The sequence below is a fragment of the Mustela lutreola genome, chromosome 8 (assembly GCF_030435805.1).
Source record: "Mustela lutreola isolate mMusLut2 chromosome 8, mMusLut2.pri, whole genome shotgun sequence".
NCBI lineage: Eukaryota > Metazoa > Chordata > Mammalia > Carnivora > Mustelidae > Mustela > Mustela lutreola.
Genome location: NC_081297.1, coordinates 129,984,595 through 130,010,797, shown reverse-complemented (window position 1 = coordinate 130,010,797; position 26,203 = coordinate 129,984,595). Strand labels below are relative to the sequence as shown.

Genomic DNA, 26,203 nt, shown 5'->3' with positions numbered 1-26,203 from the left:
AGGTATTACTTCAACATTTTGGCAAACACTTTGTAAAATCTTCCTGAACACATCATTTCCTCTCTTATTTTATTAAATTGGAGGTATCCCCATATCTCTCTGAAACCAAAGTTCTCACATGTTTTCAAAATTATACTCCTTGTCTGCCCAGGAAACTTGCACTCTCAATTCCTTTTGGTTTCTGACTTCCTAACATCTATCTTTTTATTACCTCTTCTCCATCAGCTGGAACCAATGTTATCATAAAAATGTCTCTTTTGGCCCTGGAGTTACACCAGTTTTCTTTAATTTTTACAAATTCCTGGAAAAAGTGTCCTTACTTACTGTGCTCCCCCCTTTTTTGTCTTCCAAACAGACCACCCTCCTTCTCATTTCTTATATGCGCTGTCTCTATTTTTTTCCTGTTTCAGGATCAAGACATACTTATGATATTCCCTCTGACTTAAACACTTCATTTCAACCCGATTCATCCTCCTTCAGGTAGCCGTTGAAATATCACATCTTTAAAGTTTTTTCTTCTACCCCAAGTTAGGTTGGATCCCTCATTTTATGTCTTCCTAACACCCTCTGCTTCATAATAGTATTTTTCACTTCTCCACTCCATGTCTCCCTTTTTTACAAGAATATGAAGTCTGTGGGGGAAGAAACTAACTCTGTCTTTTGGTGATTATTGATTAGTACTCTTTAACTTGGTAAGTGGAGATGACAGAACCAAACATGGGCACCCCTACCAGAGCAATTATTTTCTGCTACTTATTCTCTTGTAAGCCAGTACACCAGGTAACAATGTTTTGTTTGGGTTCAGAATGTGGCTAGTGACTGGCTTCTTTTTCCAAAACTGCTATCTGCTGCTAGCTATTCAAATTCTTAACAACTTCCTACTTTTCTGCTTTTATAAAGTCATCACAGAGGCTCCTGGACTTCCAAATGCTGTGCTTTCTAAAATTGCTTATCCACAATGGAGAAATAGAGATTATCTGACGTCCATGTTCTCTACTTTCTCCCCAGCACTGTGGTTCTTCATTCCCTTGAGCCCTCATCCCTGCAAATCAGAGATGGACAGATGTTTAGAGAGGTTCTACCAGGGTCTCTCCCCCTTTTTTCCCATCAGAGACTCCCCTGATAGTGCTCTGCTGAAGGCAGCCATTAAAATTTTCAGGGAAGCTGTTTTATTTTGTTTTGTTTATTTATTTGACAGAGAAAAACACAGCGATAGAGGGAACAGAAGCAGGGGGAGTGGAAGAGAGGGAGTAGCAGGCTTCCTGGGGAGCAGGGAACCCAATGCAGAGCTTGATCCCAGGATCATGACCTGAGCTAAAGGTAGACACTTAATGACTGAGTCACCCAGGTGCCCCAGCAAATCTGTTTTAAATATTGCTGAAATAAGTCCTTTTGCTGTATTTTCTTCCAAACCTACTGATTGCTCGTTTCCCTTCAACTCTCACCTCTGCAAATGATAGTGTAACATTGGTCACTGTCTTCTGCATTTAATTTGGTGATTCTGCCAGTTATTTGGAGAGCTGTGTTGTGACTTAATTCATCAATGGCATTCTTTTGGTCAGGTTCTACTATCTTGCAGTAAAGGAAGGGAACAAATATTTACCAATTATTTATTCTGAAGTAGGCATTATCCTTGAGCTTCATGTACATTATTTCAATCCAGATAACAATTCTACAGAGCAGATTATATTATCCCCATTTATAGCTGCAAATACTGAACTGTAAATACTGGCACTAAGATTTGAATCTAGTTCTTTCTTGTTCCAAATCCCATTCTGACTCATAAACATATGTCAATAAATTTTACTCATAGGAACTAGCAGAAAGCCTATAGATGCATTTGAATTTGGGATACCAATGAATTGAGTGCTCATTGATATGAAGATTAAAAAAAGACATTTTAGAATTTCAGAATGTTTCAGAATTAACTGATTTTGTTTCTTCAAGGGAACTCTAAACAAAATTAACATATAAGTCAAGCCAATTTTTGATTGTTTAAAAATTACTGAGTTAATGTTTTTGTTTTTAAATATTTTTTATGTTGCCTTTTCTTTTGCATTTTGAGCATTCCCTTTGCTAGAGATTGGACAAGTAATAAAGAAAAAAATTTATTGATGTACATTTTGATAAATGTTTTAGGAAAATACTTAGTGGAAAAGGAGTTGAAATTGTTAGCCAAAATTAATTTGAATACTTACCTTCATAAAAAAAAAAAAAAACCATTATCCCATGACATAAATTCCTGTGATACTGATTGCATTTTGTTCCACAAGAAGTTCTATGTATTTTTTCTTAAAACTTCATGTAATCTTAAATCCATCCATGTAAGTACTCTTATTGTCACATCTTGCTGGTTTAAACCAGAACTTCTTCCTTCTGTCTACTATTTATTTTTTGGTGATAAACTCTTTAGAAATTGCTATTATAGATTCCCAGTGGGGGGGGGGGATTTAGTTTTAAACTTTCATTTTCTTACCAACCAAATGAAAAAGCACCATTATTTTTATCATCTAAAAAGACATTTTAGGTAACTGTGGAGAAAAGGCAGCATGGTGCAATGGCAAGTGTGTGCATTGTTTTGAAATGTTGAGAGAGTTAGATTCTAAAACTGTCTTTGAAGGTTACTTGAGTGTCCTTTGGGAAGTTTTATTTTCCCTATCTGTAAAAATCACTTTTGCAAAGTTGTTGTGATATTTATATGAAAAAAGAACATATATAGGATACCTGGCACATCATGTGTTTAATGAGAGCTATTGTTAGTAAAGCAATGATATAAATTAAGAATTAAGAAAGTTCAGTAACTTCTGATCAATTAAAAAACAACTGCACCTTTAAACAACACTGCACCTTTATTTGTAAAAAAAAATTCTCATAAAGTATGCTTCCTATTTTTACTGATCAGAATATATCTCTCTGAATTATTATATCATTACTTCCTACTATTCTTAAAATGAACTGAAAAAAAAAGAAAAATACAAATTACCTACATCAGGATGAAGTTGAGAATGTCACTACAGACCCTGAGACATCAGAAGTAATATTACAAACCACTCTTTCCACATACATTTGACAATGAAACAATTCCTGGGGCACCTGGTTGGCTCAGTGGGTTAAGTGTCTTCCTTCAGCTCAGGTCATGTTCTCAGGGTCCTGGGATCGAGTCCCGCATCAGGCTCTCTGCTCAGCAGGGAGTCTGCTTACCCATCTCTCTCTGCCTGCTGCTCTGCCTACTTGTGATCTCTCTCTCTCTCTGTCAAATAAATAAATAAAATCTTAACAAAAGGGGCACCTGGGTGGCTCAGTCGATTAAGCAGCTGCCTTCAGCTCAGATCATGATCCCAGGGTCCTAGGATCAAGTCCACACATCAGGCTTCTTGCTCCACAGGGAGCTAGCTTCTCCCTCTGCCTCTGCCTGCCTATTTGCCTGCCTGTCTATCTATCTCTCTGACAAATAAATGAATAAAATCTTTTTTAAAAAATCTCAACAAAGAAAAAGAAATTCTTAAAACACCAACTACCACAATTCACCCAATATCAAAAAAATAATGTAAATAGTCCTACAACATTTTTTGTTATGTTAGTTACCATAGAGTGCATCATTAGTTTTTTTTAAATTTTTTATTTTGTATTAACATATAATGTATTATTAGCCCCTGGGGTACAGGTCTTTGAATCACTAGGTTTACACACTTCATAGCACATATATTCCCCAGTGTCCATAACTCCACCACCCTCTCCCTAACCCCCCTCCCTCTGTCAAACCTCAGTTTGTTTTGTGAGAATAAGAGTCTCTTATGGTTTGTCTCCCTCCCAATCCCATCTTTTTTTTTTTTTTTTTTAGATTTTATTTATTTATTTGACAGACAGAGATCACAGAGAACCAGGCAGAGAGAGAGGAGGAAGCAGGCTCCCCACTGAGCAGAGAGCCCGATGTGGGGCTCGATCCCAGAGCCCTGGGATCATGACCTGAGCCGAAGGCAGAGGCTTTAACCCGCTGAACCACCCAGGCACCCCCCTCCCAAAGTCATCTTGTTTCATTTATTTTTTTCCTACCCCCCAAACCCCCCACATTGCCTTTCAACTTTCTCATATCAGGGAGATCATATGATAATTGTCTTTCTCTGATTGACTTATTTCACTCAGCATAATACCCTTTAGTTCCATCCATGTCATTGCAAATGGCAAGATTTCATTTCTTTTGATGACTGCATAGTATTCCATTGTATATAAATACCACATCTTCTTTATCTATTCATCTCTTGATGGACATTTAGGTTCTGTCCATAGTTTGGCTATTGTGGACATTGCTGATATAAACATTCAGGTGAACATGCCCCTTTGGATCACTACATTGATATCTTTAGAGTAAATACCCAATAGTGTAATTGCTGGGTTGTAAGGTAGCTCTATTTTCAACTTTTTGAGGAACCTCCATGCTGTTTTCCAGAGTGGTTGCACCATCTTGCATTCCTACCAACAGTGTAGGAGGGTTCCCCTTTCTCCACATCCTCACCAGCATCTGTCATTTCCTGACTTGTTACTTTTAGCCATTCTGACTCGTGTGTGGTGGTATCTCATTGTGGTTTTGATTTGTATTTCCCTGATGCTGAGTGATGTGGAGCACTTTTTCATGTTGTCTGTTGGCCATCTGGATGTCTTCTTTGCAGAAATGTCTGTTCATGTCCTCTACCCATTTCTTGATTGGATTATTTGTTCTTAGGGTGTTGAGTTTTGATGTAGTGTTCAGTGCTTCATTATTTGCATATAGCACCCAGTGCTCATTGTAACACAAGCCCTCCTTAATACCCATCACTGGGCTGTCTTATAACTATTAAGGCAATTTAATTCATAATTTAAAATTTTCCAAGAAAGAAATCTCTAAGCTTTAAAGAAAGGTTAAGTCCAATTATAAATAAATTTTTTTTGAAACAGAAGAGGAGGGAATATTTTCCAGTTCATCTTATGAAGCTAGTTAGTATTCCCCTGATACCAGAACTAGACAGTACAAAACCAATCAAACAACCAAACAAAAAGCCAAACAACAACTAAAAGCAAAAACTACAAAGCAATATCAACTCATGAATTAGACACAAAATTCCTTAACAAAATATTAGTAAATAGGATTCACAATATGTTCAAAGAATTATATGTCATGACCAAGCATAATTTATTCCAGAGATACAAGACTGGTTTAATGCTTGAAATAAAATAAAGAGGAAAAAACGGAATGATCATATCAATTGAAGCAGAAACAGAATTCAACAAGATTCAAGATCCATTCATGATTAAAAAGAAAAAAGAAATTATTCTAGAATAGGAATAAAGGATAGCTTCCTTAACTTCATAAAGAGCATCTACAAAAATCTGTAACCAAAATTATAGTTAATGGCAAAAATTTGAATCCTTTCCTCCTAAAATTGGAAACATGATAAAGATGTCTAATCTCTTCACCACTGTTATTCAGAATAGTGCCAGAAGTTCTATCATGTACAATAAGGAAAAAAAAAAAAAGAAGAAGTAAAATTACACAGATTGGAAAGGAGGAAATAAAACTGTTTTTGTTTATAGATGATATGATTGTCCATGTAGAAAAACCCAAGAGATACACAATAAAACAACAAAAAATATATATAAATAGTAAATTCAGCAAGGTCACAGGATGCAAAATAAACATTAAAAAAGCATTGTACTTCTATTTTTTTTCTTTTTTAAGTTTTCACTTAAATTCCAGTTAGTTAACATATATTGTAATATTAGTTTCAATAGTAGAATTTTGTGATTCATCATTTACATACAACATGCAGTGCTCATCATAGCAAGTGTCCTTCTTAATACCCACACCCATTTAACTGCAACTATATTTCTATGAAATAGCAATGAACATGTAGACACTGAAATTAAAATTACAATACCACTTATAATCACACACTTATACATGAAAAGAAATACTTAGGTGTGAATCTAACAGAACATGTAAAGGACATGTATACTGAAAAGTGCAAAATAGTGGTGAGAGAAAATTTTTTTTAAAGTAAGTATGTAAAAGACAGTTTTCATGAGTTAAAAGACTTGATAATATGAGTTTAATATAATTCCTATTAAGTTCCAAGCAAGATTTTTCCCCATATTTTTTTTATTAATTTCAGAGGTAGAATTTAGTGATTCAACAGTTGCATATAATACCCAGTGCTCATTACATCATATGCCCTCCTTAATGCCTATCATAAAATTATCCCTCCCCCACCCACCACCTACCTCCTCTCCAGCAACCCTCAGTTTGTTTCCAAGAGTTTGGCTCTCTTATGGATTGGCTCCCTCTCAGTTTTCATCTTACTTTATTTTTCTTTCCCTTCACCTATGTTCATCTATTTTGTTTCTTAAATTCCACACGAGTGAAATTGTATAGCATTTGTCTTTCTCTGACATTCTTTTAGCATAATACCCTCCAGTTCCATCCATGTTGTTGCAAATGGCAAGATTTCATTGTTTTTGATGGCAGAGTAATATCCCATTGCATATATATATACCACATCTTTATCTATTCAACTGCCAATGGACATCTGAGCTCTTTCCAGAATTTAGCTATTGTTGATAATTTCACTATAAACATTGGGGTTCATGTGCCCCTTTGAATCACTATGTTTGTATCTTTTGGATGAATACCCAGTAGAGCAATTGCTATATCATATGGTACCTCTATTTTTAACTAGTTGGGAGAACTTCATACTATTTTCCAAAGGGGCTGTGCCAATAAAATCCAAGCAAGATTTTTTGAAGACATGTAAGTTTATTCTAGAATATATATGGAAATGTAATGGAAGTAGGATAATTAAAACAATTTTGGAAGAAAAAAATTAATTGGGAAGAATTTAATATACCTAATTTTAAGATTTTCAGTTACAATATTCAAGACTGTATGGTATTATTAGCAGAGGAATAGACATATAGATCAATGGAACAGAAAAGAGAACACAGAAATAGACTCATATACTCAACTGATGTTTGACGAAGGTGCAAAAGCAATTCAATGGAGGAAAAAGATAGCCTTTTCAAAAATGGCATGGGAACAATTAGACATACATAGGCAAAAAATTGAAATTTGGCCTAATTCTTATACCTTTTACAAAAATTATCTCAAATGGATAAATGACTTAAATGTAAAATGTAAAACTTTTAAAAAAAGCATAGAATAAAATCTTTAGGATCTAGAGCTAGGCAAAGAGTTCTTATACTTAACACCTGAACCATGATCTATAAAAGGGAATTTTATAAATTGATATAAAATTGATAAATTGTATTTCATCAAAATTAAAAATGCTTGCTATGAAAAATTCTGTTAAGAGATGAAGAGTATAAACTGAAGAAAACATTTGTCGGCTACATACCTGATAAACAATGAATATCTAGAACATGTAAAGAGCAGATTTCAAGCTTTATTACAAAGCTGTGATCACCAAGACAGCATGGTACTGGCACAAAAACAGACACACAGATCAATGGAGCAGAATAGAGAGCCCAGATATGGACCCTTAACTCTATGGTCAAATAATATTCAAGAAAGCAGGCAAAAAAATATCCAATGCAAAAAAGACAGTCTCTTCAATAAATGGTTTTGGGAAAATTGGACAGCTATATACAAAGGAATGAAACTCGATCATTCTTTTACACTGTACACAAAGATAAACTCAAAATGGATGAAAGACCTCAATGTGAGACAGGAATCCATCAAAATCCTAGAAGAGGACACAGGCAGTAACCTCTTTGACATTGGCCATAGCAACTTCTTTCAAAACACATCTCCAAAGACAAGGGAGACAGAAGTGAAAGTGAACTTTTAGGACTTCATCAAGATAAAAATCTCTGCACAGCAAAGGAAACAGTCAAAAAACTAAGAGGTAACTCACATAATGGGAGAAGATATTTGCAAATGTCACTGTAGACAAAGAGCTGATATCCAAGATCATTAAAAAAAAAAAAAAACTTATCAAACTCAACACCCAAAAAACAGGTAATCAAGTAAAAAAATGGGCAGAAGACATGAACAGACACTTGTCCAATGAAGACATACAAATGGCTAACAGAGACATGAAAAATGTTCATCATCATTAGCCATCAGGGAAATTCAAATCAAAGCCACACTGAGATACCACCTTATATCAGTTAGAATGGCAAAAATTAACAAGGCAAGAAAGAACAAATGTTGGAGAGGATGTGGGGAAAGGGGAGCCCTCTTACACTGTTAGTGGGAATGCAAGTGGGTGGAGCCACTTTAGCAGTGTGGAGGTTCCTCAAAAAATTAAAAATAGAGCTACCCTGTGACCTTGCAATTGCACTACTGGATATTTACCCCAAAGATACAGATGTAGTGAAAAGAAGGGCCATATGCACCCCAATGTTTATAGCAGCAATGTCCACAATTGCCAAACTATGGAAAAAGCCGAGATGCCCTTCGATAAATGAATGGATAAAGAAGATGTGGTCCATATATAAAATGGAATATTACTCACCCACCAGAAATGATGAATACCCAACTTTTGCATCAGCAAATAGAGGACTGGAGGAGATTATGCTGAGGGAAATAAGCAGAGAAAATCAATTATCATATGGTTTCACTTACTTGTGGAACATAAAGAATAGCATGGAGGACATTAGGAGAAGGAAGGAAAAATGAAGGGAGGGGATATCAGAGGGCGAGAGATGAAACATGAGAAACCATGGACTCTGAGATACAAACTGAGGGTTTTAGAAGGGAGGGGGGTTGGGGGATGGGTTGGCCCAGTGATGGGTATTAAGGAGGGCATGTATTGCATGGAGCACTAGGTGTTACATGTAAACAATTAATTTTGGAAAACTATATTAAAAACTAATGATGTAATGTAATGATGTAAAGTTATGTTAGTCACATAACTTAACAAAGAAAGAAAGAAAGAAAGAGAAAAAGAAAAAAGAAAAAGAAAAGAAAAGAAAATGGGCAAAAGGCATGAAGAGGCATTTCCCTGAAGAGAATATTCAAATGGCAAATAAGCACATGAAAAGATTTTTGACATGATTAACAATTAGGAAAATGCAAATGAAAGCTGCAATGAGATACTACTACATATCTATCAGAATGGCTAAAATAAAAAGTAATGATGACTTCAAATGCTAACAAGGACATGGAGAAGCTCATATATTGATGGTAGAAATGTAAAATGTTACAGCAAATCAGAAAATAGTTGGCAGTTTCTTAAAACTTAAAAGACTTTACTATCATATCACCCAGCATTTGAACACCTGAGAATTTGTCCCAGCTAAATGAAAACTCTGTACACAAATATTTACAGCAGCATTATTCATAAGCCAAGAAATGGAGACAACAGGATCCCTTTAGTGGGTGAATAGTTAAAAAAAACTGTGCTACCTTCATACAACTGAATATTACCCAGCATGAAAAGGAACAAAATACTGATACACAAACCAGCTTGGATTAATCTCCAGAGAATTATGCTGAGAAAAGCCAATTCCAAAAGATTATATACTGTATGATTCTATTTATCATACATCTGCTTATATATAATTTTTGACATGACAAATTATAGAAATAAGAGAATAGATTAGTGATTTACAAGAGTTAAGGAAGAAGTCAGGGCAGGAGAGAAGTAAGTGTAGCTATAGAAGGGGCAATGAAGCAATGAGGGGGTCCCTCTGGGGTGGAACTGTTGTTCCTTGGCTGTATCAAAGTCAGTTATCTTGGTTGTGATGTTGTACTGTAGGTTTGCATGATATTGTATCATTGGAGAAAACTATAAAAAGAACACATGAGATCTCTCTGTATTATTTTTATAGCTGCATGGGAATCAACAATTATTTCCGAACAAAAAAAATGTAATTAAAAATATTATGCCAGTTAAAAAAGATAATATGTCCCTTTAGGATATTGAAAAAGAAAGCCAACGTTGGTGGCATCACAATTCCGGACTTCAAGCTCTATTACAAAGCTGTCATCATCAAGACAGCATGGTACTGGCACAAAAACAGACACATAGATCAATGGAACAGAATAGAGAGCCCAGAAATAGACCCTCAAATCTATGGTCAACTAATCTTCGACAAAGCAGGAAAGAATGTCCAATGGAAAAAAGACAGCCTCTTCAATAAATGGTGCTGGGAAAATTGGACAGCCACATGCAGAAAAATGAAATTGGACCATTTCCTTACACCACACACAAAAATAGACTCAAAATGGATGAAGGACCTCAATGTGCGAAAGGAATCCATCAAAATCCTTGAGGAGAACACGGGCAGCAACCTCTTCGACCTCTGCCGCAGCAACATCTTCCTAGGAACAATGCAAAAGGCAAGGGAAGCAAGGGAAAAAATGAACTATTGGGATTTCATCAAGATCAAAAGCTTTTGCACAGCAAAGGAAACAGTTAACAAAATCAAAAGACAACTGACAGAATGGGAGAAGATATTTGCAAACGACATATCAGATAAAGGACTAGTGTCCAGAATCTATAAAGAACTTAGCAAACTCAACACCCAAAGAACAAATAATCCAATCAAGAAATGGGCAGAGGACATGAACAGACATTTCTGCAAAGACGACATCCAGATGGCCAACAGACACATGAAAAAGTGCTCCATATCACTCGGCATCAGGGAAATACAAATCAAAACCACAATGAGATATCACCTCACACCAGTCAGAATGGCTAAAATCAACAAGTCAGGAAATGACAGATGCTGGCGAGGATGCGGAGAAAGGGGAACCCTCCTACACTGTTGGTGGGAATGCAAGCTGGTGCAGCCACTCTGGAAAACAGCATGGAGGTTCCTCAAAATGTTGAAAATAGATCTGCCCTATGACCCAGCAATTGCACTATTGGGTATTTACCCTAAAGATACAAATGTAGTGATCCAAAGGGACACATGCACCCGAATGTTTATAGCAGCAATGTCCACAATAGCCAAACTATGGAAAGAACCTAGATGTCCATCAACAGATGAATGGATCAAGAAGATGTGGTATATATACACAATGGAATACTATGCAGCCATCAAAAGAAATGAAATCTTGCCATTTGCGACAACATGGATGGAACTAGAGCGTATCATGCTTAGCGAAATAAGTCAAGCAGAGAAAGACAACTATCATATGATCTCCCTGATATGAGGAAGTGGTGATGCAACATGGGGGCTTAAGTGGGTAGGAGAAGAATCAATGAAACAAGATGGGATTGGGAGGGAGACAAACCATAAGTGACTCTTAATCTCACAAAACAAACTGAGGGTTGCCGGGGGGGAGGGGGTTTGGGAGAAGGGGGTGGGATTATGGACATTGGGGAGGGTATGTGATTTGGTGAGTGCTGTGAAGTGTGTAAACCTGGTGATTCACAGACCTGTACCCCTGGGGATAAAAATATATGTTTATAAAAAATAAAAAATTTAAAAAATAAAAAATAAAAAATAAAACCAAAAAAAAAAAAAAAGATAATATGTCCCTTTATTTGTAGAAATTTCTTTCTTTCACCCACACAGTGATACGAGCTTCCTACTTTGGCTGCTCAGAACATAACTTCTGTAATCCTTTGTATAATTACTTCCTGCTTCTCCTAAAGTGAAACAAATCATTTAATTTTTTTTTAAAGAACTTAAATGTGGGAAATAAAGCTGGTTTTTAAATTTTACACACATTTGCATTTGGCTTGAGCATCTTTGAAATATTAATGCACAAATATTTGAAATGTCTAATTTAAAAAATATTATTTTCTAAGATAGTCATGAGTATTTTAATGTTTGGAGAAGCATTTATAAGAACAAACTCATAGTTTGAAAGTCAAAGGCTGTCCAATTCTTCCAGGACTACTTAACACCTTTATCAAATAAAACTATATGTAGTCTTTTCAGTTCATATTTGAATAACTTATATGAAGAAACTATTTCATATGGAGAAATATGGATTTTCCATTTTAAAAGCTTTATATTCATTCCTATATATGCCAACTACTAAGAATATACTAAAAGTTTTATAATTTTGTGTCTTTTAATAGAAAATGAATTCATGTGTTAATCTTTTGGCTAATATCTCCATATAAAAATGATACAAATTGAAGAGATAAAAGCAGAAAATAGATTTTTTAAAATTTCTGCCTTTCTTTTAATTAAACACCTAGTAACTGTAAGAGTTTAATATATAGGAGAATTAGGTTCTATTTGTTCCTATGTGTTCTACTTGTTCCTATTTTCCACCCATTGAATTTTCTTCAATATTCCTTAAAATGATGATTGTTTAAAAAAAAATCAGTGCTGCCAATGGACTGAGAATAGGAAAATGCTCATTGATGTAAAGATGAGAAATTCAAGAGCTATTAGGTTCTTGACTTCACCTGTAACTTTATGCTTCTTTTTGCTTTACCTGTAGTATGATGGGAAAATGCAATCAATTGAAATTTCAGGATTGTGTTTTAACTTCAACTCTCCCACGTAAGTGTGAGACTATCTCTAAATCTCAGGTATATTGTAAAATGGAAAGAGTAATAGCTACATCTAATACCAATGTTCTAGGCTTAAATGAGATTACAAATCTCAAGTTCCTAGAAGAGGGTCTACTCCTCTTAAGCATCTGATATTTACTCACTCCCCCTTTAACTTTCTTGTAATGGTCATACTTTATTTTCTGTTTGGCCATAACTCTACATACAACAAAGGAATGGTATTTTTCTTACCCTATCATAGGAAGTTCTACATCTTTTAAATAAATCTTAATCACATTAACTATTATATTCATGAAAAAAAGTACATTTAAATTTTTTTCCTTTCATTGAAAAGAAAAAAAATAGAAATTGTTTTCAATTTGTAAGATATCGATAATAAAAAGTTTAACCATTTCTACCCCTACTGAATTGTCATCTGGATTCCTTCAGATCCTTTCTTTATACTTTTTAAAAAGTGATCAAGGCACAGAAGCATGGGAATTCTAACTCAAGAAGGTAAACTGATCCCAACTTTTCACATCCTCTCCCTCTGTACATACAATTAAAATTGTAAAATAAATATTAAAAAAAGGATAAATCCATAGCAGTGATGAACATTGAGGGCTACTCAGAAGCATTTGGGAACTTCTAAAAGGTATAACAAATGGCATTGGATTTAGACAGAGACTAGTTAGGGCAACTAAAGAACCTCAACATCTTAACGTGGCTTTGTTTTCCTACCAGATGATAATAACTATCTCAGTAAGGGGAAGAGTTGCTGAAGCTCCTACGTGGGAATTGGAGCAAGTAAGAGAAATGGGAAGTGTCCTATGTAATTAAAAATGGTTGACTAAAACACCAGACATTTGAGGAGAATGAACAATTAAAAAGAGAGGAAACAAGATTAATGAACAAAGTAAATGATCTTTGAGAAAACAGAATTAAAGACAGAAAAAGATTGTAATCAATATCCTAAGATTTGAGGGGGTATTAACTTCTAACGTTAAGAAGAGGTTCTTTTTAAAATGGAATACTTGGAAAACAAGAAAAGTCATTGAAAATAAAAAATACAATCATTATACCTAAAGTCATGATAAAATGACAAAGTTTTCTATCTTATTTGTTCACTGATATATCTCCAGAACCTAGAGCAGGTGTCTAACACATGGTTGGTGCTCAGTAGTATTTTTTTTTAACAAATTGATTAAAGTGCTTTAGAATACCAAACTGTAGAATACTACCAGAATATAAAACAAGGAGGATCAAAGAGATCCAATGTCTGTTGACTAGGAGCTCTAGAAGTAGGAGGAGGAGCCATTAGGTAATTAAGAGAGTATGGTATTGGCATAGGAATAGACAAGTAGATCAACAGGAATATAGTTCAGTCCAAAAATGTAAATGCAGTGTATATTTGGAAATTTTGTGTATGATAAAGGTGACATTGCAAATCAGTGAGAGAATGATGGCATTGGACAGTATATATTATTTTGGGGAAAAATGCTTAGAACTAAATTTTTTCACCAAATACACAAAATACTCCAGGTGGATTAAAGTTCTGAAAGAAAATACTGCTGATCTAACTTTCCATTTTTATCATCTACCTTATCTTTATTTTTAAAAAGTATTTAAGAAGGCATTGATTTTATATCCACTGGCTTGACAGGACTTTGCTTCATATTGATATAAGGTATCAATGGGCTAGTGTCTGGAGAGTCCATCATTTCCACATATTCCTACTGAGGTCACTAGCTAATTTTCTGACATTCAACTGTCTTTGGGAACTCATTTTGAAGGCTGCTTTTGCTTGGAGATTTAATATCACCCTGACTTTTGCTAGCACTACTTTTTCTTTGTACTGACACCAGAGCATCCCTCTAGTTCTGTTTGACATTTTATTAGGAGCTTGATGAAGTTCCTTTATAATTAAGTTAATTCAAATGATTTAAAATCCACTTAATTCTAAGTAAGTGGATTTTTAAAATGTCCAGAAGTTTAAATAATTTGAAAATAATAGAAGAGGAAACATAAAAGTGGATATTTGAAACTTAGATTGCAATCCAGAGAATATTTGGATGTAAATGCACATGTTACCTAAATCTCATCCCAGTCAGGAATTATGTGTTCTCATTTTATTCATATGTGTATCAAATCAAACTGGTTTGCAGAAATGGCATGAAATTTTTAAAGTTGCATCAGAATGTATTTCACTTATATCTTTACAGAACATAAAGATAATTCTTAAAATAATAGGTTCTGACTGATTAAGAGAAACCACAATATGTATAGAAAATGTATGCCATCTCTTAGGTTTTACCAGTAAATTTACACATTAGTCCCTTCAAGGGACTAATATGACACTGGCTTTGTGGATGTGGGAAGTAATGCAGTCTCATTGGGCCCCACACAAAGAAGGGCCCCATGCCTGGGGTTTAACGCTTTTGGGTTGCTGTCTAAAATTCTTACCAATTAGATAAAAATCAGTTTGTGTTTTGTAAGTGAGGCCTGTGAAAAAACAGCCTGAGCTCCTCTGTGTTTCCACCACCTACATCTTCTCATCTTCCTGGGTGGGTTTCTTGGCCATTTGCTCCCCCAATTATGGTGCTTCTGGCCAAGCCAGCAACTGTTGATGAAGCCGTGAAACCCTGAGTATGGGGAGGATGAAGGTTTGGTGCATGGGTTTGCAGGGCAGAGCACCTGTATGACTGTGAGGATGTGCTTTCACCCTATGAGTGTCCCCATGTCCAAGGGAGTAAGATGCTAACATGGAAGACAGGAAAATGTTTTTTCCCTTCCTTTTAGGACGAATTGCCCCTGGTTCCAGCTACTCTATGGAAATGCTTTTGGCTATTTCAGTTATTCACCTAGCTGTTTCATTTTTGCCCCTCAGAGACATTTCCTAATTAATCAATAGGGTGTTTTTTTTTTTTCCTGTAAAAGACTAGAGAATAAAATAATTCAGGGTCATATGGTCTCTATTATAACCACTCAACTCAACTCTGGAAACAGCTATAGACCACATATAAATAAATGGGTGTGTATAGGTTCCAGTAAAACTTTATTTATGGAAACTAAAATTTGAGACTCATATAATTTTCACCTATTACTAATGTTATTTTTTATTTATTTATTTTTTTTAGCCATTAAAAAATGTGAAAACCATCCTTAGGTCCCCAAGATTTTAAGCCTGGATTTGGCCCATGATCTATAGTGTGCTGACTTTGTTAAGTAAATATGTGTGGGAGAAAGTCCTTTAGAAAATAGAGACATGTGAGTGTTGGGCCACAGGGGAGGGAGATGTTTTAGAGTAGCCAAAGTATACATAAGTGCGACCCATTTTACACATTGAAATTTGGCAAATTTTATATGTAATTTCAGTGAATTTGTGAAAACACGTTCTTTCTTATACTCTATGGCTTAGCAAGATTCCATTATAATATTTAGAAAAATAAAAATAGAATGCATTAAAATCAAAGTTTGAGCAAATTTTACAGACTCATCTTCCTTAATCTCCATTTTAATATTGTTGCCATCTCTTTATTCTTTTTCCTTTTGTTTTTATTTCATTTTTCCATATAGATCCTTTTTAAAAAAAATCCCACCTCTGTCCTTTGTGCTTTGAGGCACCATCCACTTGTCTCTAGATTTGAACACATAAACTTTCCTTTTAATCCAAGCCCCTCTGCTAACTACTATGTAATCTTGAGTAAATCCTTTAACCCCTCTAAACCACTGCATTGTGCTAGTTAGGGTACATAATGCTAGCTGCCACAACAGACAAACCCAGAATCTCAGCAGTTTAACATAAAAGAGGCTTAATTCAACTTCTCATAAAGCCCAGTGTGGTAGAATGACCCTCATTCATCTTACAACTACATCTTTTGAAGAGTAGGAGTGGCATAGAGACTGACTAACCGTCATTTGGTCAGGATTACTTACATGCCCCCCAATCTAAATGCACATAGGCTGGAAATAAATGAGAATGTATATTTATGATTTCATTAAACACAAAAATGATGTGCAAAATGATGCCTTAGAACAGGGTTTTGTCAATGAATGTTTTTTCTAAAGGACAAGACAGTAAATATTTAAATGGTTGTGAATACCATGGCCTCTGTCACAACTTCTCAACCCTACCACTCTAACATGAGAACAGCCATAGATAATAAATAAATGAATGGACCTACCTGTGTCCCAGTAAAACTTTTATTTTCAGAAATAAGAGGCAGGTCAGATGTGGGCCACAGATATGCCACAGGACATAGTTTTCTGATCCCTTTCTTAAAGCATGACTAACATGTAATGATTCTCATTCTTCATCATCTCAGATACTCATAGAACTTTGGGCAATAACTCCCCCATCAATGTTCCTGGGTAAATGATAAACAGAGTTCTGAAGAAGCAAATAAGAATACGGTTAAATGATCACTGATCCATGGTTTCTTCTCTTTGGGTTTCCATTAGCCTATCTCCCTTCCTCCATTTATTTTATTTGAAGCCATGTTACACTGAGATCATAGCATTCCACTCAAAGAAAGAAAGGGAAGTATCACATAGATTTGCATGACCATGTATTAAGCAGTCTATACTGAATCCCAGGAGTAAATGAGCGTACATTTTGTATACTTCTGGTATAAGAATACATACATTTCTGTTTTTCACCAAAACCAAACCAAACCAAACCAAACCAAAACAAAACAAAACAAAAACCTATCCTCTGGCATCTACCCAAGAAAAATCTGTGAGTCACCTAGACTTCTTAAGATCAAGCTTCTTGTCCAATCAGATTTCAAGACCTAAAGAGCTAACCTTACTAGCATCTCCTAAAAATATCTGCTATCTCCAACCCTGCTGCCACTGCTTTACCTCAGGACCTCACTGTGTCTTGACTGGAACTCTTTAACATCTTCCTAATTGGTCTCCCTTCCTTTAATCCAGCCTTGATGAATCCATTCTCTAAACTGCTAAAATGAGTTTATTAAAATGCACATCCAACCATGAAATCCTCTTGCTTGGAAATCATTCAGGGTTTCTTAAAATATACACATTAAAGACAAAATACTTAACATGGCATTAAAGAATTTTATGATTTAGACCCTGCAACCTGTAATATCTCATGGCTTGAAACAACCACTCCCTCACATTTTCTGCATTATAGCCATTATGAACTATTTGCAGTTTGTTCTTTTCTTTTTCTCATCCTCTTTTGTCTGCCTACTATCTGCTTCACTGAGATTCAACTCAGCCATCAATCACCTGCTTATGGAATCCTTTCCTGATCCCCTCTCTAAAATAGAGGTTTACATTTTATATATTGTGCCTCCCCTTATCATAGCTCTATCACTGTATAATACTGCACTAATGCCTAACCCTTGGAGAGCTTGTTTCTTCCTTCATGCACCATCCCTTCTCTCACTTCAAGTCTATAATAATCTGAAGAACAAGGACAATGTCTTATTAGTCTTATTCCTACCACACTGCTTACCAAGGTATCTGCAATTTAGTCTAAACCACACAAATATTTTTAGAATTAATCAATACATCAACAAAAAATAACCTGTTTGCTTTCATGAAATCATGAAAATCATGCAATCATGTTGCATAACAAATTTTGATTTCAATATAATTAGAAATTTGGGTAGTCAGAAACATGTGTTTAAGAAACAGAGGTAGGGGCACCTGGGTGGCTCAGTTAAATGTCTGCCTTCTGCTTGGGTCATAATCCTAGGGTCCTGGGATCAAGTCCTTCATAGGACTCCCTGCTCAGCAGGGAGTCTGCTTCTCCTTCTCCCTCTGCCCCTCCCCCCACTCATGCGCTCTCTGTCGCTCTCTCTCTCTCTCTCTGCACTCTCTAATGAATAAATAAAATATTAAAAAAAAAAAGAAACAGAAGTAAATGAAGTTTATAGAAGAAGGGATTTGAGGTGATGGGGTAACCGGGTGATGGGTATTAAGGAGGGCATGTGTTGTGATGAGCATTGAGTTTTATATGCAACTAATGAATCATTGAACTCTACATCAAAAAATAATGATGCACTATATGTTGGCTAACTGAACATAACAAAAAAATTAAATTGAAAATTAAATTTAAAAATTAATTTAAGTTAAAAATCAGAAAAGTAAAATTAAACACCAAAAAAATGTATCTTTAGGACTAAACTCTAAGCACAAAGAAATTACTTTGTGTCTAGTGATTTTTTCCTAATTCCTATTTATTTATAAAATTTTATTTACCTTCACATCCAACTTATTAAAATAATTGTTCATAAGAAAAGAAACAGAAGTAAAGGCATCATATGTATCAGTTGGCTTGATCTTTATAAAGTTTATGAGAAAGAACATTATACAAATTTGGTCCATTGCTTATTTACAACATGAAACAAAATCATAATACAATTAAAAAAAAACAAAGATGATGGACAGAACTGTGTTTCCATTGGAGCCAGTGCCATATTTCATGCCTTTTATTTACTATTATATCATCTAGTAGAAAAAACATAAATGTGAAATTGACATTCATTAGCCCCAAGGATAGACATTTGATGAGAAAGTAAGCCTGACACTGCACCTCAATCTTCCACACTTCAGTCACCAAGTCCTATGTGAGAACTAATTTGAGTTCTGCTACTGAGTTGAAATGTCATATAATAAGTGACTTGCTTATATAACAATGCCTCTAAACCTCTTTCATAAAAATATTTTAATAGTGAAATAATAAAGCATGGTGTGATAACTGGCACCCTTTATATAAAAAATAAAGAGAACTTTTCATTATCATTGTATATTTTAGATTATAGACTAAATGATATCTACTTAAAAAAAACCAAACGTGCTGAGCTGGAAGAGAGGGGAGCCTGAATATTTTGCAGAAAAATAATCTATGGAGTACAGTGGTTAAATTATTAAGTATTTGAGGGCAATGAAAATGTCGGTAAACCAAGAGTTTACTATACTTTGGAGATAGCAAAGTATAGTAAATTTTATTGCAGATAAATTAAAGTTAATCTCTTGTTAATTATTATAGTGGATTGTTAATATTTCAGTAATATGAATAAAAATAAGAACTTGGATTGATTCTTGGGAAATGCACACAATTTTGAGAGCCAAAAAGACTGCAATTTTAAAGGACAATGTTAGAAGCTCTGCTAGGCAGGAAGAAAAGTGTATATAATTAAAACTATGGGGGAAAAAAACCCAGAAAGCTGCTATAGGGAATAATCCATTACTGGTGAAGGGTATAGATTATATCTGCTATTGCTCTATAATTTTAACTTTTATGTTTAAATTGACTTTTCTTGCTCTTCAGGGATTAATTAAAATCCTTAAAAAAGGAAATCAAAATTCACAAAAAATACTGTGTAGATTCTTAAAGAGTCCTGGGAAATGTTCTATATAACTTTTCTTAATTCTGATTATCAAATTCCAGCATATGGTACTTGGGGACAATATCTAAAGCTATCAATTTCTTGGACTATATAGAGAACAAAAAACAGAACTACCTTAATTATGCTTCAGTGTTGTAAGAGCTCTTTTATTATTAGATTCTTTATCCTCAGGGTCTGGCAAATGCCATATTTTTTTTTAATGCCATACGCTTAATAAATGTTAGTTAAATGAAAGGTGACTTAGAATTGCAACTTTCTGAATTGATTATTAAAAGAAATTCTGTGTACTGTATTTGTACAGTCTTCTGGGAAACCTAACAGAAAATCCAAGTTATTTTACCCACTATGCCAAAATATTTTTTCATTAAATATTTTTTTCATTATTTAACTTATCAAGAGATTCTTTAGTATCTCTTTGTGAAGCACAGTATATTTTAAGTATAAAAATCAGATAGATTAACTGATAAAAACATCACTTAAATATTGATATAAAATAATTGATATAATTGATATTAAATCAATTGGGAGATTGGGCTGAAGATGAACATGGTCATAATACTCTCATCATGCTCATTTATTTTAGCCTAAACAACGAACATCTATTGTGTCTTCTCTGGATTTTCATCGAATGAATCACAACCAAGAATATTTCGAAATCAACACATCTGCAGGGTGTGCAAGCTTTACTTCCAGCCCTCCTGTCAGTCCACCCACCTCTTCTGTGGGAACCACAGAAGTCAAGAATGAGGGAACTGGCCATACAGGTAAAGCAGTTCACTTTGTGCAGCTATATTTTTGAAGTTTTAAACCTAAAGCCTTAATGAGATACAGAGGGGTTAAGAGGAATCTTCATATAAATTGCACTGTTTTTGTTCAGCTACATGTATAGCAATGTAGGGCATTATAATTTTTGTCAGAGTGTGGATATAATTTTTTTAATATATTTATGGTCTTCTAGGTGTTAAACGTGTTACAGATGATGATTTAATGCTATTATGGTAGTGAAATAACCAGAGACCTAGAAATGCTCTTCTTTCACTGCTATTTACCCCTCTCCACACAGTGGTATCAACTCATCAATATACAACTTTATTAATAGCTGCTTTGAGGCTACAGAATCCATATCAACCTGGTAAGATTGAGTTGGACACTATGACCTAAGTGGGCTTTCAATCTACTCAAACCAGTATGAACTTGGAGAGGAGAGGTGTGAGGAAATAGTGCTGGGGGTAAGGGGAAGATTAAGGAAAGTAACCACACCCACTAGTAACTCATATCTGGTTCCAGCCAATCAGATTTGCAAGAAGGGGGCAAGAAGCTAATAACCGGAAAGCCAAATGACTGAAATATGAGAAGTGAGACCTAAAGGATCTCCTCCCCTTATATAATTTAAAGTAGGTGAACTTTGCTACTACTTTGCCTTAAAGAGATGTGATTTTTAAACCCAGTAAATATGATTACTATGAATTTTAGAATCAGAAGATATCATTTTTATGGGTATTCCATGTAACCTTTGTTCAAAAATGAGTGCATCTATGATTATATAAATGTATGCATCATACTTAAGTCCATTACTCTGACTGTACTTTTAGGAGCACTGATACAAACATTCCAAAAATACAGCAAGAAAGTAATTTTCCTCTAGTAAAACTAAGATTTTAAAAATTATGATTAGTGGGAGTGGTGACATTGATATTCTATCGAAGCTATTATCTGACCTTTTCTTGGCAACCAGAGTGATATTTATAAAATGCAAATCAAAGTGTGTCATTATCATGCATAAAATAATGAGTGGCTTCTCCCTGAACTTTGAATAAAATCCAACTCCTCACTAAACCCAAAGAAGTTCAGTCTAACCTAGCTCTGACTGGCTCTTTTTATTTTTTTTTTAAGATTTTATTTATTTATTCGAGCATCCACAAGTGGGGGAATCACAGGCAGAGGGAAGAAAGGGAGAAGCAGGCTCCCCCCTGAGAAGGGAGCTGAATGTGGGACTTGATCCCAGGACCCTGGGATCATAACTGAACCACCCAGGCATCCCACTACTCAGCTCTTTAACCTAAACTTAAGCAAATGCATCCTGGTCCACAATGGCCTTTTTTCCTAGGCATTCTAGTCCTGAGTCTTTTGTAGTTTGGCTCCCGCTGCCTGGAATCTCTGTGTTCAAATTTTTATGTGACTGTCATTTGGATTTTGGTGCAAATACACTTTCTCGTAGAGGCCTGCCCAGATCACCTTATCTTCAGTAAGACCCTCAATATGATGACAACCACAATAACAAAGATCCAAAAAGAACAATCATAAATATTAATAATCAGTAAGTTTTAAGCAAAAACTTTAAAACTATATATCATATACTGTTTTAGGCATTTTATGTATATTAACTCATTTAAAACTCATAACTGATATATGAATTAGTCATTGTTATTTGTAGACAAGAAAACACAAAAAGAAGATAAACCATGTTTCAACATTGTTCTTTCCACTTCTGTCAAATTATTCTGTTTTCCTTTTTCCCTATCCTTATTATCCTAATTATTATTATCCTAATTATCCAAATTATTCTGTTTTCCTTTTTCCCTATCCTTATTATAAGTGGGGTTTTTTTTTGATGATTAATTTTTAAATTTTTTCACTTGTCCTTTGAGATAAATAGAAATTTTATTTATTTATATAAAAATTAAGAGTAAAAGAAGAGATAGGTCTAGTCCCATATCTCTGACCACTAGGGGGAATGATAGAAACACACACATTTTACTGCTCTCAGGACTTCAGTGGTACCATCCAAAATGTGTGAAGAAATTGTAATTTGCCATACATTCCAAAGCTGGTATTTTCAGATCTGACCCTTGAACAGAACCAAAATCTGACCTTTTAATGGCTGAAATAGTTTCAAACAGCATGTTACTATGGTTTCCTGATGTAAAAGGTTACCCCCATGTTACATCAAAAATTTTAGAGTTAGTTCTATTACTGATTTGCTGAATATTTTTCATCAAATCATTTATCTTCTCTGATCTCTAATTTGTTCCTCTGAAAAGGGGAAATAATATCTACTCTTTGAGTACTTGTAGTAATAAATAAGCTTATTTATGTGAATGTGTTTTGTAGGCTATGGAAAATAACATTCTTCTTTAATATTATTATCATTATTGTTTAATATTATTATTTTTCTTATTTAATATTATTATTTGAAATGCACAGTAATTTTAAGATGGAAATAGCCTAGATATTTACATAAGTCTGTACTGACAGGTAGCTGACCTTTTCTCAAATTAAAAATATAATCTAAATTATTAGATAAATCTACAGTTCATTTTATAAATTATTAGATGTACAAAATAATTAATATTGACAAAATATTATTTACAGAACAAAGACTAATAATATACCCTCAAAAATGAATTATATACTCTAAAACACTTTGATTAAGTGATGACAGAGACATTTCAAAAGTAGTCTGAATTATATTAAAACTTCCTACTTGTAAGGTACTGTTGTATGTATTCCAAATATCAATTTATGAATTATCAAAAAAAGTTGTTAAAGGAAAAGATATGTGGAGTTGACCACACTTTGGAATGATATGAATAGATTTGCATTTAACTAAAAAGATAACTCTGGTATTAAGATGTAGTCGATAGAAAAAAGATAACTCTGGTATTAAGATGTTGTCGATAGATTTGAGATGAGGTAAAATGGGAGGTGGGGAAAAACAGTGTAATCAGCAATGGAAAGATGTAAATGGATTTGAGACATACAAGGAAATAATCAACAGGTTATGATAACTGATTGAATATATGACAGTAAAGAGGAAAAGTTCAAGGAAGCCTCTGAAGTTTTTGGTTTAAGCATAGTCATCAAATCAGACTGCCATTCCCTGAAATATGGAATATTTGTAAGTAAAAAGGCAATGCAGATAGATCACGTAGGATCTAATAGGCCATTATAAGGACTTTCACTTTTACTCAGAATGAAATGAAGAGTAAATTCAGGTCTTTGAGAAGAAGAATGACATGACCTAACTTCTATTTATGAGGATCACTCTATTGTGTTGTGAGTGGATTGAAGAAGGGAAACAGACTGGAAGAAAGAAGGCCAGTTAGAAGGTTATTATAGCATTGCACTAAGATGAGAGATGAAGGCAGCTCAGATCAAAGGTGAAACAGTGGAGGTATAGAGAAATGGATGGAGATTAGACATATTTTTAAGGTAGATCCAATAGGATCTCATGGTGGAGCGGATGTAGTGTATATGAGAAAAAGAAAGAAGGAAAACTTCAAGACTTTTGTTCTGATTAACTGTCATAATGGATTTACTATGAACTGACATGTGAGAGGTTGTCAGAAGAGCAGGTTTGGTGAACAGGGAGAAATACCAGGAGTTCATTTTAAGTTTGAGAAGTCTACTTGAATAGATGTGTTGAGTAGTAGCTGAAGGTCCAGTCTGAAGATACAAATGTGAACATCATCACTATATAGATGATATGGAGTATAGATAGAGGACCAAAAACTGAGCTCAATGAAAGAGGAGATAAATGGCAATATCAGAAAAGGAGATTGAGAAGGAATAACCTGTTAGGTAAGAAAAATCTTCTGATGAGTGTTGTGTTCTGAATTCAGATGAAGAAAGTTATTAAGAGGGAAAGAATGATCAACTCTGTCAACTGTAGCTAACAAGTTTAGTAGAATGAGGACTGAGTCAGAACTGACTAGTGGATTTAACAATGTGGAGATTACTGCTGTCCTTGGCAAGAGCAGTTTGTTTGAAACTGAAAGGGCAAAAACCCAACATAATGGGTTTAAGAAAGAATGGGAGGAGAGGACTTAAAACAAATATAAACTACCTTTTAAAGAAATTTCTTCCAAGGAGAATTATAAAACTGTGATGAAGTAGGAGAAAGAGAGAATGGGTTCTATTAATCAAGAGGAGAGATTGGCTTTGGACAGGATCATGGGAAACAGGCAAGAAAGATGTTTCTAGTGTGGGTACAAATGCTGGAAAGGGATCCATGTGATGGGAACCTGAAGAATATCTGTTATGATAATTTCTATTTTCTCTATTAAGGAGAAAGCAGCAGCATCAGTTGAGATGAAGGAAGGCAGAGGAGATGTGGAGGTTGAGGAAAGAGAAGAAGGAATGAGAGAGTTGTTTAGAAGAAAGAGACAGTGAATGGAAAAGGGAGATATGATTTAATTGTCTGGCAGCATTAAGAAACTATTCAAGGTTCATGTTCCTGAACTTAAAGTTGGGTTAGCCAATGTGGTTCTGTTTTTCTCCAGCTCAGTTCAGATGGGGGAAAACAAGTGCATAGTTTTCAGAGAGTTGAATTTTACATTGTGTTTTTGTCAAGTGAGTGTATTGAAGAGCAAGGAAATATGAACACAAGAGAATGAGAGTAATGTTTGACCATAAAATTCAAGATGGAAAAATAGGAAAAAGAGGACAAATAGGGAACAAGTAACAGTGAAAAATCAGAAGGATCATTGGATTAGAGATTCCATTCAGGTCAAAGAATTGCTGGAAGTCAAGTGCTAAAGAAGTAGGTGGAATGATAAGAGGTAGTTCAGAGGGGAAGATGCACAAGAAACCAGGAACAACTATAATTATTGGTAATTACAGAGTATTAGAACTATGAAGGTGAACAGCTAAGTTAGCTTTTCCCTCCACAATATAGGCTTACATACTGTGGTTAAATCAGTGCAAATTTTCAGAAGAAATATTTGATATAAAGAACCATGTTTGTTTCTACATTGATCTCCATTCATAACATTTAAATTATCCTTTCCATTTATTTAACAAATTATGAAACAGGTGAACTTTACCTAAGTTTATCTCTTCTGTACTTTGTTCCAACCTTCACTGAGAAGCTAAAACTTCTTTTATTGTTCCCTGGCTTCTCAGGGGTCCCTGGGAGTGGTGATCCATGGAGGATTACTCCTTCAGGGAACTTGTTTTCCTCTTGACCACCATGTATCTCCCTCTCATATGAAACTTTTGAATGACCAGAAAGCCCATCTGATAAGATATTTCAGTTTGGAGGGCACCCCTAATGGTTACCAATGTATTCTTTTTGCTCAGGTAGCAGGCTTTTTTAAGGTAGAGGCAGTGAAAGGTGGTAGAATTCTGCATCTTTTTTTTCTTTTTTCTTTTCTTTTCTTTCTTTTTTTTTTCCCCCCAGAGGGAGAGATAGAGAGCATGAGCAAGGGAGAGGGGCAAAGCAAAAGGGAAAGAGAGAGAATCTTAATCAGGCTCCATACGCCCATGCAGGGCTGGATCTCATGGTCTTGAGATCATGACCTGAGCCAAAATAGATGCTTAACAGACTGAACCACGCAGGCACCCCTAGAATTCTGCATCTGTTTT

General features: G+C 34.8%; 1 protein-coding gene across 16 annotated transcripts in view; it reads left to right on the top strand.

Annotated features, from left to right (window-relative positions):
• The window catches only part of ANKS1B (ankyrin repeat and sterile alpha motif domain containing 1B), a 1,139,726-nt gene that overhangs the window by 506,704 nt on the left and 606,819 nt on the right, over positions 1-26,203 (top strand). For all 16 annotated transcript variants that reach the window (XM_059186617.1, XM_059186610.1, XM_059186607.1 and 13 more), the window contains exon 12: positions 20,421-20,601. In XM_059186617.1, the coding sequence (XP_059042600.1) occupies positions 20,421-20,601 (181 nt within the window). The remainder of the gene's footprint in view (positions 1-20,420; positions 20,602-26,203) is intronic.